The sequence below is a fragment of the Catharus ustulatus genome, unplaced genomic scaffold (genome assembly GCF_009819885.2).
Source record: "Catharus ustulatus isolate bCatUst1 unplaced genomic scaffold, bCatUst1.pri.v2 scaffold_102_arrow_ctg1, whole genome shotgun sequence".
Classification (NCBI taxonomy): domain Eukaryota; kingdom Metazoa; phylum Chordata; class Aves; order Passeriformes; family Turdidae; genus Catharus; species Catharus ustulatus.
Window position 1 is genome coordinate 116,837 of NW_024879449.1, and position 13,248 is coordinate 130,084.

Consider the following 13,248-nt stretch of genomic DNA (forward strand, 5'->3'; position numbering starts at 1 on the left):
ATTAAGGCACACAGGGTTTTAATGAAGAATCTACAGTTATAAATCCACAGTCTGCACCACCCCATCATGCCTAGAAAGGTTCTCAGTTCTTTTACTGTCTGGGGTTTTGGGGTTTGGCATATTGCTTGCTTGCAGGCTTGCCTCAAGGTCCTTTGTCCAGCACTCACTTCATAGCCCAGGTAAATAACTGTTTGTTTCACCATCCGGGCTTTCTTTTGGGATACTCGATACCCCTGCAGGCCCAAAAGTTTAGGCGGCTTACCGTCCAATCCACACAAACCTCCTGGGTCTGGGTGGCTATTAAGAGGTCATCCACGTACTGAAGCAGTTGTCTTTCTCCTGGTGGGAGTTCCCAAGACTTCAAATCCTTTGCCAGCTGTTCTCCAAATATGGTAGGGGAGTTCTTGAACTCCTGGGGTAGTACACACCATGTGAGCTGAGTTTTACATCTAATTTTAGGATTCTCCCATTCAAATGCAAAAATTTTCTGGCTGGCTTCATGGAGAGGGAGGCAAAAGAAAGCATCCTTCAAATCTAAAACAGTAAACTAGGTTAATTAAGGTGTCAGATAAGTTAACAAAATGTCAATTATTTTATTAACATCTCTTAAATCTTGTACTAACCTGTTTGAATTTCATTTCTGTCTTCCCTTTCCAAGGGATATTGTTCAACCCTTACCGATTGTTTTCCTTCTTTAAGCCAGATTTGTGCTAGTAGAGCATTCTTTGCTCTCCCTGGTATATTAGAGGCTCACCCTCTAAGGAACACCTGATTCATATTTTCTTAATAATTTTTTTTATTTTCAGCTTCAATTTCTTTGGTTATTAACCTTAGGCTTAACAATTTTACATATTGTTGATCTTTTACCTCCAAACTAATTTCTCCATCTTTAAATATTTTTTTTGCTTCCACCTGCTCTAGCAGATCCTTGCCCAAAAGTGCAGCTGGAGCTTTAGGCATATACAAAAATCAATGAATTCTCTACTGTTTCTCTAATTTATACTTTAGTGGTTTGTAAAAATATGCTTTTTCAAACTAGCTAGTAGCCCCCTTTATTATAACATAACTATTTATTATAGGTATCTTTATTTTAACATCAAATATGTTGCTTTTGTGTTTACTATAAATTCTATTTTTAGGTATCCTTGACTTATATATTTATAAAATTTACAATTTTCAACAAACTGCACAACAAAACACAACTCACGGGTTAAAGTCACAGCTCTTTCTTGGACAGGGAAGTTCCTTTAGCTTGGGATCATTCTCTGAATTTTTATTCTCTGACAGATAATTGTACCAGCAAAGAGAAAAGGAAAGAAATTAAAACAACCAACAAAAGATGGCTTAATATGAAAAACCACTGAACCAACTCACTTAAAATAACTCTTTTAAAGCTCAGGTCACCGACCAAGACAAATGTTTTTTTTTTTTTTTCTCAACACAAATTAGCAATCGTTTTTGTTTCAAAATGTTCACTACACACACTGCACAACTAAAGAGAAACTCTCTTTTTATTCACCTCTAAGCAAACTCATATCTCAACCAAACACTTTCAAACACTTTACTTACAAAACTTACATGAAATAACAAAGCAACATTTTTTTTTTTTCCTTTAAATTGCCCATTACAGGTTACTAGTAAACCAAACCGTTCTCGTTATACCTTGGGTTAAGTATTCATAAAGCTACACCAAAAATCTGTCAAATTTTGGCCAAGACACAGTTTCTCTGCGGTGGATTGTGGGGGGAGGAGCTTTGGACTCATGTTGCTGCCTCACCCCCCTGCACTTAGAAACTAACCCTTTACACCAGCAATTTTAAAACTTCACAAATAACTAGCTATATTTTTCACATTTAAAACAAACAGCCAAAATTAAAACTTTTCAAGGTTGAGCAGAAACAGAGACGTTGTCTATGCAAAAAAAAATTGGATCACCCCACCAATGTCTGTTGCCGGGATTACACTGGACTATGTTGGGCATAATTTTTAGATTGTCTCACACTGCTCACTTCTTTTAAACACTAAACAAACAGCTCAATCACACACAACTGCTGCTCTCACTCAGTAATACGCTGTCCACAATTTTGCTGCTTACACACACAGAGTCAAATTACATGCACACAGCTTAGCTCATGCAATTCACATAATGCAAGTGCTCCAAATTCTTCCACTTTTTAGGTATCTACTACTCGGGTGTAAATTTCAAAATTCTTTCACAACTTACACATACAAAACTTTTGCTAACACACTCTCAAAAACACACAAAATAAAACATACACAGCACGCCACTAACTCACAGTTCAAGCACACAAAGCTCACAAAAACAAGTTGCACACTCAAACACACACACACATTCGGCATGCACAAACTGCAATCGCTGTATTCTGCAAACCAAAAATGCAGTCATCACACCCCAATGCCCGCAGCCGCTGCCTCAAGCTGGAAATCACCACCGCGCTGCTTTAAACTACAAATAAAACTTCCACTGACCCACTGCTGCATGAGCTCTACCAATGACAGCTGCCACTGGCTTGTTAATGCACCCCCACTACGGGGCACAAGTTCCAGCCTCACCTGGAACACAGGCCAGCTCAAGCTCCACGGAAACTTACAAACAAATCCACTTTAGGCCTTTCCACTGTGCGCACGATGTCTTGCAGTATCTTATGAATTTGGTTCTCTTAAAGGTACCTATCTTTAATTTTTTAAACATACCTTTTTGTCCGTGTCTCCGGCAGTTCTAGTTCTGCTCCCCGGGGTGCCAGTGAGGAAAAGGAGCCCTCCTCCTAGGAAGATCCCAGGTGGGCGCCCTAGAGGGGTCCCGAACCCCGCTGGCCCCTCGGCCAGAGAGAAGTGTCCCACCAGAGTCGCCAAATGATTTACCAAAATATGAGTATTGGTCTAATACCGATACTCAACTGTGACGGACAAAAGACTCTCTAACCATTTAAAGTTAGAAAGGGTATGTTTATTCAGCACTGGGCAGCAGCGTGGGGTAGCCCCCTAATACGCACTGCGAAATTACAGGTGGTTACAGAGTCTATTTATTAACAAAAGGTTTAAATAAATACATATTCATAATACCAGCCCCTCCCATCCCCTGCTTCCTATGGTAATTAGCTTGAATGGCTATTAAGCATGCGTGGTTGGCTTCTTGAATTAAGTCTGGGGTTGTTTTTTTGGGGAGGGGTCCTAAAAGGAGGAAGTAAGGCGAGTCTTCCTCGCCCTGAACTTTCGACCCTTTTCTATTAATGACAATACAAATGATTTCTGGGGATATTCCAATTTTTCAAAGAATGGGTTTCTGGTTGCGATTGTTCGTGCTTCTTCAGGCCTGCTTACCAGTTTCGTCTTTTCCCATTGTAAGCACAGCTGAGCAAACATGAGATGACAGACTATCAATCAATTATTTAAGTTTAACTAAAATCTTAATTTTTCTAAGATTAGTGTTTCACTCCTATGCTGGTTCTTTCACGCAAGCACAGCTCCCATCGCAGGGGTGAGTAGTGTGTCCCTGCTGACCCCACAGGCTGAGCACCGCTATTATGGGATCCATTCATCTGAAATGGAAATACTTTCTCTTCAGGTCCACCAAGAGGGAGGAACAAACCAACAGGAGTCAGTAAGTCCCTGAAGGCAGCCAAACACCTGGAACACACCCTGACAGATCTGGAGAGAAGCCTCGGTGGGTGCATTTCCCTCAGCCTTCTCCTGACACTCAGCTGTCTCTGCACATCTGGACATGCCATGCCTGGCACACAGGGAAGGGATCCATGGCAGCCTCGCTGCCCCGCTGCTGCTGTCACACCCTGCAGGGCTCTCTCCCAGCCTGGCCCGGCTGCAGCTTCTCCCCAGCCTCTGCAGGAAGGCATTTGGCATCAGCTGACTGGGAGCCCAATCTCCACAACGTGCCTTGCACAACCTTAGATTCCCTACAATTTCCTGGTCTCCCAGCACATCAGGAGGGGCAGCTGTTGGGAGGAGGGAGGCCCTGGCCAGCCCCAATAACCTGGCATTACTTCTGATCCTCATCAGTGTCTATGACAAGCATTGCCTCCTGAAGATGCCACCTCCCCAGTGGGGAAAAAATCCATCTGATCCAGCTTTCCCTTTCCTTTCTCCAGTGGAAAAACGAAAGCCTGTGCCTAAGGAACCATTTCCTGGGAGAAGCAGTGGCTCACTGGCAGCCTCTGCTGCAGAAAGGGAGCCAATGCCAGGCACTGTCACTGGAGGTAACTGCTGTGCCTCTGGGCCTGAGCCCTGCTGAGCCTTGAGCTGCCATCTCTGCTGCTTGGCACTGCGGGCACACAGCATTACCTGACCCCTTGAAGTGCTCAGTTCCCTGGAGAAGGGGATCCCTGCACACCATGGAATGGTTCCCATCTCTGCTCCTTCTAGACTTGGGTCGTGACTTGCATCATTTGGAAAACCTGGTAGATCACGCTTCAAAGGTCTTGAAGCTTGATGAAGGTAAGTTATCAGCAACCCTTTCCTGACACAATAATCACTGTCCAAGTGTAAACATTGTCCAGAGCAATATTCAAGTGTCGTTTCCCATAAGATCCGTGAAGTTTGATGGATTCTGGAAATCTTGGCCTGGAAATTTTTACTCTTGTGCCCAGGAGTGATCCCTGCCCAGGAGGATCGCTGCCATTGGGAGGAAGGAGCATTTAGATATCAATCCTCTTCCCATGTGCAATGCCACTGTCTCCTTCCATGTGCTCCGTGCAGCCACGGAGAAGGGCAGAGAGGAAGGGAAGGCCCCAGGGCTGTGTCCCGGGGCTGTGCCTTGCGTGGCTCCTTTGCAGGCCCCAGGCAGCCTGAGGCTCTCCTGCAGTGCTGGGAGCTCTTCTGTCCTGCATTTCTTTGTAGGAGAAACTGTTGATGAAGATGACCTAGAATCCCAACCCATAACCAGTTTTAAGCCTGATGATGAGGAAGATGATGAGGGTAAGTCAAGACCTTTCCCCCTGGGGGAGCTGCCAGCTCAGAGCCCAATGCTCAGCCAGGGGTCATCGCTGCAGTGCCAGGACAGAGCTGTGCACGTGTGTGCCCTCGCCCTGTGCAATCCCCTCAATGCTCTTGCAGCTCTATGCTGCCCGTGCAGAGGACAGAAGCTTCTGTGGCTCTTGAGTTACAGGTGTGTCTGCAAGGATAACTTTCTCAGGTGCTGTGCTGGATGCTGCACACAAGCCCAGCTCCCATCGCAGGGGTGAGTAGTGCGTCCCTGCTGACCCCACAGGCTGCACACTGCTTCTGTGGGATCCGTTCATCTGAAGTGGAAATACTTTCTCTTAAGGTCCCCTGAGTAGGAAGGACAAGCCTATAGGAAATACTAAGTTCCTGGAGGCATCCAAACACCTAGAACAACTCCTGACGGATCTGGAGACAAGTCATGGTGGGTGCATTTCCCTTAACCTTCTCCTGAGACTCAGCAGCTGGGGGCTTTCTCTGCACATCTAAACACGCCATGCCCAGCACACAGGGAAGGGATCCATGGCAGCCTCGCTGCCCCACTGCTGCTGTCACACTCTCCAGGGCTGTTTCCCAGCCCGGCCTGGCTGCAGCTTCTCCCCAGCCTCTACAGGAAGGCATTTGGCATCAGCTGACAGGAAGCCCAAAGTGCCCCATGGGCCATGCACGCCCTGACATCCCCTGCAATTTCCTGGTCAGGGGTAGATCAGCAGAGGCAGCCATTTGGAGAAGGGTGGGCCCTGGAGCAGCTCCAGAAACCTGGCTATTCTCCTTCTACATGTCCATGTCTTTGACAAATATTGCCTAGAGAACACTGGCACAGCACAGAGGAATTATCCCATGCAGTCTCAGGGGTTTGTGTACGGAGCAGCCCTGTGCCAAGGGGTGGCAAGGTCCCTGCAGCCCCCAGCTCTAGGAGAAGCAGAGAACATCCTGGCCATATCCACTGTGCTGCCAGCTCAGCAGTGGAGCACAGCACGGGCTCACACTCCCCATTGCCCCCACAGATGCAGTCAGCACGTCAACCTGTGATGAAAACAGCTGGAACAGCATGAGAAGTGTTTTCTGCTGGGGAACACCTTGTTTGATGAAGATAATGGCCATTGTGGCTGGTGGGGCGTTGCTCCTGATGATGTGCTCTGCCGGAATCTGGTATTGCTGGAAGAAGAACCAGTGAGTGCTTTGCTGATCTCGGCCTCAAGCAGCTTCTTTGAAAGGCTGCTGATAGGAGACACTCCCAGTGAGCCTGCTGTGAGGTTGGGGATGGTCAGGGTTGTTCAAATAACTCTGCTGAGGGTTTTGCTGCTGCCCAGTGCTTTAACAGGCCTCTTAATTGCTGGGCCATGTCCTGGGGACCCAACGGGGCTGCAGCCAGTGCTGGCTCCCACTGAGGCTGAGTGGCCAAGAGCAGCCCCAGGAGCAGCGGGCAGAGCCAAAGCAAGGTGGGGAGGAGAAGGAGCAGGGACCAGATCACCCTTGAAAGGCAGACATGCTCTGGGGCCTGCTCCTGCACAGGGACCCTGACCAGGAACATCCCCTGCTCGCCAGGCCCTTGAGGGGCAGCTGTCCAGCCTGGCCGAGGTGTGCCAGCCACTCCAGCCATGCTGGGGAGCCTTGCCCACTCTGGGCCCTGCTGTGCAGGAGGGTCCCTGTGTGCCACTGCAGCCTCAGCCACTCCTCTCTCCACAGGGGCTCCTGCGAAGATCCAGAAGACCAACCCAACAGCTCAGCCAGTGAGAACATGGCTCATTGCTGTTCTTCATGTTTGTCCCCACCTGCCCCTGTTGCGTGGCTGCTCCCCTGTCTTCAGCACATCCCAGCACCTCCAAAACGAGAACCCCTACCCCCGAGCCCCCTGGCCCAGCTCCCTGGCCCATACTGAAGTTAGGTAGCCCCTGTTTTATGTTCAAATAAAGAAATTCAGTTGTCACAGCTGTGTCTGAGTGCTATCACCAGCAAAGCCCACACGGCACCAGCACTGGTTGAGCTCCATGTCCAGGAGCAGCCACGCATGCCCACGTTACGGGCAGGCAGGAGCCAGGCAGAGGCTGCTGTGACCAGTGGCGAGGCCTCGAGGGGCTGGGGAAGCCCATGATGAGCCTCCCTGGGCTGAGGGCACATCTCCTTCAGTGGCATCATCTGGGCCTGGACCTCCTCCAGGGCCACACCCAGGAAAACAGGGAAGCAATCACTAAGTGCTTGCCTTGAGGAAAATGGAATGAGGTTGGGCTGTGCACCACAAGGAAGTCCTTCATAGCCTGGATTCACTTAAATGGAACAGATATACAGTGCTGAGATCTGAACATCTGAACTCTTCACTGCCTCTAACTGAGATTTCCTCAGCAGACATTACAGCACAGCCAAGAACTCCCGAGGGCTCGGTACAAAATGCAAAAGCATGTAAACCCTGCTCCAAGAAGGGCAGGTGTAGAGTACCTGCCTCTTCAAAGACAACATTCTCTGCTACTACACAGACTAAGATTCCTTAACTTTTCTGGGCAAAACCCTGAGAGGCTTATCTCGTCACAGCACGAACTACTGCCTTCCCACAGAAGTTCCCAGCAATTTTGAAAGAGAGCAGGAAAGGTTTCAGAAGAGATCTTAACCTGTGTCCAAATCCCCACTGTAGTAAACCATATTTTTTGCAATGTAGGGAATTCATGTACTGCCTGACGTGCTTAAAACCAGCACTGTACTATCCACCTTCATTTTCTACCAAGATAGCTGCAAACTGCACCTGAACAAAACCAGCCATCCCAGTGCCCTTAGCAGATAGTCACAGGTCACAGATACACACAAGAAAGTCATGAAAATTCCTTGTATGAGCACACTTGCATCTGTGTGGGAACACCTGACTTCAACCTAAGATTTCAAAAATTACTTCTCCTCAGATTGCCCGAATCTCCAATGATTTCTTTTCTTCAGGGACATCAGAGCTTTGTGTGAGGGTCATTGGAGCAGTCTTCTGCTCCTCAGGGGCAGAGGGCTTTGAGCTTCCCACACACAGGTCAGTAAGCTGAGGATACTCAGAATCACATTTATTGATAACTGATTGTTAAAACAATTTAGTCCACATCTGTTCAAAGGCTAACAGTACATTTTTATCACAACTTAGAACAATTTCTGTTCTGTCATTTGTTTATTTTAAATACAGTCCATTTTAGGAGCTTTGGTCCTACAGATAGTGTGCCCTGTGACATAAACTGAATGAATGTAGCGGGAGGGCGTTTCGGAGTCAAAGACGAAGCCTCTTAGAGGTATAGTCAATGCTCAGTTTATTGGGCATCTCAAGGTTACATTTATAGTGCAAAGCAAGGGTTCACGCACTTTGTGCTTACATATGATTGGCTTGTGGCTATTGTCCACGCGTCTATATGCTAGCAGCAATTGGTTTGTGTTTACTGATCACACGAATACATGATAACGTAAGCTTGGCAAGCTGGCGTGGGACCCTGGCCTATAGTCAAAGCCACTTCCCGGACCCCCGGACGCTGGCGTCCAAGCTGCCCATACTTCCTTCTTTTGATCTGTCTTTTTATCAGTGGTCCAGGGACACTACCTCCCAGCTGGTTTCCTTAATCGCAGCTACAGTTACAGCTACATTCGTCAGTGGCTGTGTCTGTGGTCACGTAGCCTCAATCCATGTCTTCGTATCCCATGTCCATGTCTTCATAGTCGGTTCCCACAATTATGTTAGGCAGCCAGGCCCGGTATAGTATTTCATGGCCTGTCCCTTCATAGAATCTACCAAAGCCCCCGCCACATCCTCCATTACAAACATGCCCATGCTCCGTGGGTTGCTGTTGTTTTATAAAGGTACAAACTCTGATTCACAGGTTTTACTGGTATCTTGGCATCCAGTACATACCACATGTGATCTACATTTCTCTGCTGCAATCTGACAATGAAAAGTTGGGGTGGTGCCCCAGCAAGCCCCTGGCTCAGCCCCTGCTGCTCCCTTCTCATACACCCCAGAACATGCTGGATCTCAGACAAGCAGCTGCTCAGGGATGGAAATAAGGACAAAGAAATGTGCACCCAGGACCTCAATGCTGGTAGTTTGTGCAAAATAATCCAGACGTCTTGTTTTTCCACTTGCAGTGCTGCCCTTGATACAGATCTGGTGAAAAACAGAGTCACTTTGAGACCCACAGTGGGCAGAGCAGTGAACAGTGTGGCAGAAATGCACCCTGCCCATTCCAACATGCCAGCTCCCTACACTGGGAAGAGATTATTCAATGGGAAGTCACTGGGGATGTTGTCATTCTCCCAGACCACCACTCTTCCCCTCCCTGCTACCCCCACAGCCAGCCCCTGCCCTGCTTCCAGCTTCCTTCCCCTTCCCAGGAGCCCAGGGCTTCCAGAGGGTCACCTGCTGCTCCTCACTCTGCCACAACGCACCTCACAGACCTGACTCCCAACCTAAAACAAGTGCCAGCTGAAGTAATCGTTTCAGCATCCATTATATAGATCGCTTAACAACTAAATAAACTAAAAGAATTCTTTTTCAACTGTCTTAAAAAACCTTCTAACCCAGGAGGGTTATATAAAGCAATGGCAAGGCTGCACATGCAACACTGAACCCAAACTGCCACCTGTCTGGACAGAAGCCCTCACAATTTTTCCATATATCTGTCACAATTTTATTACAATTTTTCAGCGGAGCCTTGCACAGAGTATGACCCAGTGACAGACCTACCACTACAGAGTGACACAGCTGTGGCCTGTGGTTACCAGTACACACACACTCAAATTAAAATGGAATTATAATGAAAGAGGTTGCACCTTTCACTTTGTTTTCTGAACAAAATGCAAATGCTTACAATTCTCCTTCTAGCATTTTTTTTTAATCAAATGCTTATCTAGAATGGAAACAAGCAGTTAAAATCACAGCAGTCTTCTTAAGTTAGTTATACTGAGCCTTTTAATGTGAGACCCTCCAGGACATTTTTAGGATCCCTATGGCTTGATATGACTATGTTTGAAATTATCAACCTTCAAGGTTTTAGGTAATTATTGGGTTAAGTAACAGACACATTGTGGCACTGAGTGACACAAGATTTAGCTGAAGTTCTCCACTGTCCCCAACACTGCCCAGAGTCCAACGAATGCTCACACTTTCACCAGATTTTTCCTACATCTGCGGCTCCTCAGTGGGTTTGCACCGGGGAAAAATTAATTTGGGAAAGACCAGCTGGAGCAGCACTCACAGCCTGGTGGGGTAAGGGTGAAGATTACAGAGCGACTTCCAAACAAGCACCTTACACTTCAAACAGTGCTAAAAAACCTTTCCAAGCCCAAGCTGAGTTTACAAGACCCTGCACCCAGCCAGGCATGGCAGGAAGGCAGGGACGGGCACGGCGGTGACGCCCGGTCAGAGCTCCGGTCTGACCCTGCTCCTGCTCCCCCGGAGCCACTCCCGGGTCTGACCCCATTCCAGGGTCTGATCCCGCTCCAGGGTCTAGATCCCGCTCCAGGATCTGATCCCACTCCAGGGTCTGACCCCATTCCAGGGTCTGATCCCACTCCAGGGTCTGACCCCATTCCAGGGTCTGATCCCGCTCCAGGGTCTGATCCCACTCCGAGGTCTGACCCCATTCTAGGGTCTGACCCCATTCCAGGATCTGATCCCACTCCAGGATCTGATCCCATTCCAGGGATCTGATCCCATTCCAGGGATCATGATCGCACTCCAGGGTCTGATCCCGCTCCAGGATCTGATCCCGCTCCAGGATCTGACCCCATTCCAGGATCTGACCCCATTCCAGGGTCTGATCCCGCTCCCGGATCTGCCGCCGCTCCTGCTCCCCCAGAGCCGCTCCAGTGCATCCCAAGGGCCCGCATGGAGCCGAAGCCGGGCCCAGGGCCGGCTGCCCGGCCCATCCCATCCCGTCCCGTCCCCTCGGTTCCGCCCCGCACTCAGGGCCGGCAGTGGCAGCAGCGCGGGGCGGGCCCGCTGAGGGGCCGGGGCCGGGGCCGGCACTGCCCCCGCCCCGCCGGGCCCGAGCCCGGGCCGCGCCCGCCGCCGCACGGCCCAGCCCCGCTGCCGCCCGGAGCCGCGCCGGACCCCGCTCCCGCCCGCCCCGGCCCTGCCGCCGCCGCACCATCACTTTCTCCGCCCGGAGCTCTGAGGCGGGGCTGGTTCAGTGCCAGCAGTGGCCCCGCCATCACCTGTGTCATCGGCCCCGGCATCTCCCCGGCTCCCGGGGCCGTCCCGGGGTCCCGGCCCCGCCGCGCACCGCCAGGGCCGCCCGGCCGCCATGGCGTGGCTGGAGGTGGACCGGGCCTTCCTCCGCTCGCCGCGGGGCTCGCTGAAGATCTCCCGCACGGTACGGCCGGGGGCAGCCCTGGGGCCCGCGGGCAAGGCCCGAGCCGGTGCTGACCCCCGGCCCCTCCTGTCCCGCAGCTGGTGGCGCTGGCCGCCCTCTTCTGCTTCGTGGCCGCGGAGTCACACGAGGCCTACGCGGCGCTGGCCGGCATGGAGGCGGGGATCACCGTCCTGTTCCTGCTGCTCTACCTGCTGAGGCTCGACGCGCGGATTCGGGGCCTCTCCTGGCCGCTGGCTGTGAGTTCCCGTGAGCTGCGAGTACTGGTGAGTACTGATGGCTGTGAGTACCGATGTCCCCTGGCCGTGAGTATTGATGGATTCTGGCTATGGGTACCAGTGTCCTCTGGCTCTGAGTATTGATGTCCCCTGGCTGTGAGTATTGATGTTCCCTGGCTATGGGTACCAGTGTCCTCTGACCACGAGTACCAATGTCCCCTGGTTGTGGTCCCGCTGTCCCCTGGCTGTTGTGGCCGCTGGGTAAATAGGAAGGATCACCTGTCCCAGGGGACATTGTCAGCTGGCTCAGTGATTGTTTCTGTACACGTGAGTCAAGGCCCAGTGTTCTGTGGAGGTTGAGGCAGTTTTTCCTAAAGGAGCGTTCTGTTCCATCAGTTCCTGGATGGCTGTGCTGGATCCGATAACAGCCCCTCCCAGTACGGGCACTGTTTGCCTTGCTGTGTAACACCTTCACATCACAAATTAGTCACACCCTTTCACTCAAATACTAACAAGTTCTCCTCTTACCTCACTTTTGTACGTGTATTTGCTGCTTCAGTCTATGAGTTGTAGCCAAGTTGCAAAAATTTGACACAAAAACAAGAGAAGAAAGGTAAAATGAGGAAGTTTTACTAGAAACGCTCTTCTTACCATCAGACCACTGGGTGTCAGTGTCCTCTCACATGGATATTGCTGTAACTGTTTTCATGGCAATGCAGCCGTTTTTAACCATCCCTTCTGTGTTGGGAACTCTCCACGTCCTCCTTCAGGCCTGTATTTCAGAATAAATATTTTGCTTCCACTGGCTGTTTCAGGATGTTTTGAACTCGGTGATTGCAGCGTTGTTCCTCCTCGTTGTGTCCTTGTTCGCAATAATAATCAAGACCAACAAAGGGACATTGGCTGGAGGAGTAAGTAGGAGCATTGTTAATGAATTTCAGTTCTTACAGTGCAGTGATTTGAACCTCTTGGTACTCACGTTGTGGTAGGGCCATGCAAACTGTCTTGGAAGAACACTCTCAGCAGTAGCAAACAAGGTACATTCAGTGTATCTCACTAAAAGAAAATAATCCTCACATCACTGGTTATTTAAAGATGATGCAACACTTGGGAATTACTGCAGAGAAGTACTAAAACACTGAAAATTTCTAGAGTTTTGAAGTAACCTACATTTGCTAGCATAGCTTGAAATCCTGAGTGGGAGAAACCCTAGCTCTTTTAGGACTGTCCAGTTTAGTTACACTAGTTGAGAAAAAATGCCAAGAGTCCTGCTAAAAAGAGTTGAAACTTTAACAGACACACTGGCACCTCCCTCGTGGCATGTACATTGTTTTTTCTGACACAAACTGAGGAATTCTGTCAGTTGAAAAGAGGTTTTGCTCATACTATGATTGTAAGACTTTTGTGTTCTTAAGATCAAACCAGTTAAATACTTTGAGTAACTGATATTTTTAATTCAAATGGCAACTAACATAGTTAACCTTAATAAACAATAAGGAGGGGAAGAAAGCCCCTCAGTTTTGAAAGACTCTAGAAGTACAAGATAAGCTGAAATGTGTCAAACAACCAAAAGAAACCTATAACCTTCCACAGAGGTCTTTGAAACTCAGTTTAGGAGATGATGAGGGGAAAAGATGATGGCTTCACTGCCAATGACATCCTAAGCAAAAAGGAGACTTTCTGACAGAGTGACTGTGCTGGAATATAATTTATATTCTGAGTTATGATGT

At 49.2% G+C, this 13,248-nt stretch overlaps 2 protein-coding genes across 2 annotated transcripts; both read left to right on the forward strand.

The window, feature by feature from the left end:
• Positions 1 to 2,513: 2,513 nt before the first annotated feature.
• Positions 2,514 to 6,866, forward strand: LOC117011282. The gene is made up of 7 exons (XM_033086650.1): positions 2,514 to 2,561; positions 2,630 to 2,687; positions 3,587 to 3,685; positions 4,125 to 4,232; positions 4,399 to 4,470; positions 4,873 to 4,950; positions 6,664 to 6,866. The coding sequence occupies exons 1-7, from the start codon at positions 2,514 to 2,516 to the stop codon at positions 6,864 to 6,866; spliced, it is 666 nt and encodes a 221-aa protein (XP_032942541.1).
• A 4,360-nt stretch (positions 6,867 to 11,226) lies between these two features.
• Positions 11,227 to 12,933, forward strand: LOC117011283 (chemokine-like factor). Its single transcript, XM_033086651.1, has 3 exons — positions 11,227 to 11,303; positions 11,381 to 11,566; positions 12,334 to 12,933. Exons 1-3 carry the CDS (start codon positions 11,235 to 11,237, stop codon positions 12,505 to 12,507), a joined length of 429 nt encoding a protein of 142 aa, XP_032942542.1. The 5' UTR covers positions 11,227 to 11,234; the 3' UTR covers positions 12,508 to 12,933.
• Positions 12,934 to 13,248: the final 315 nt, after the last annotated feature.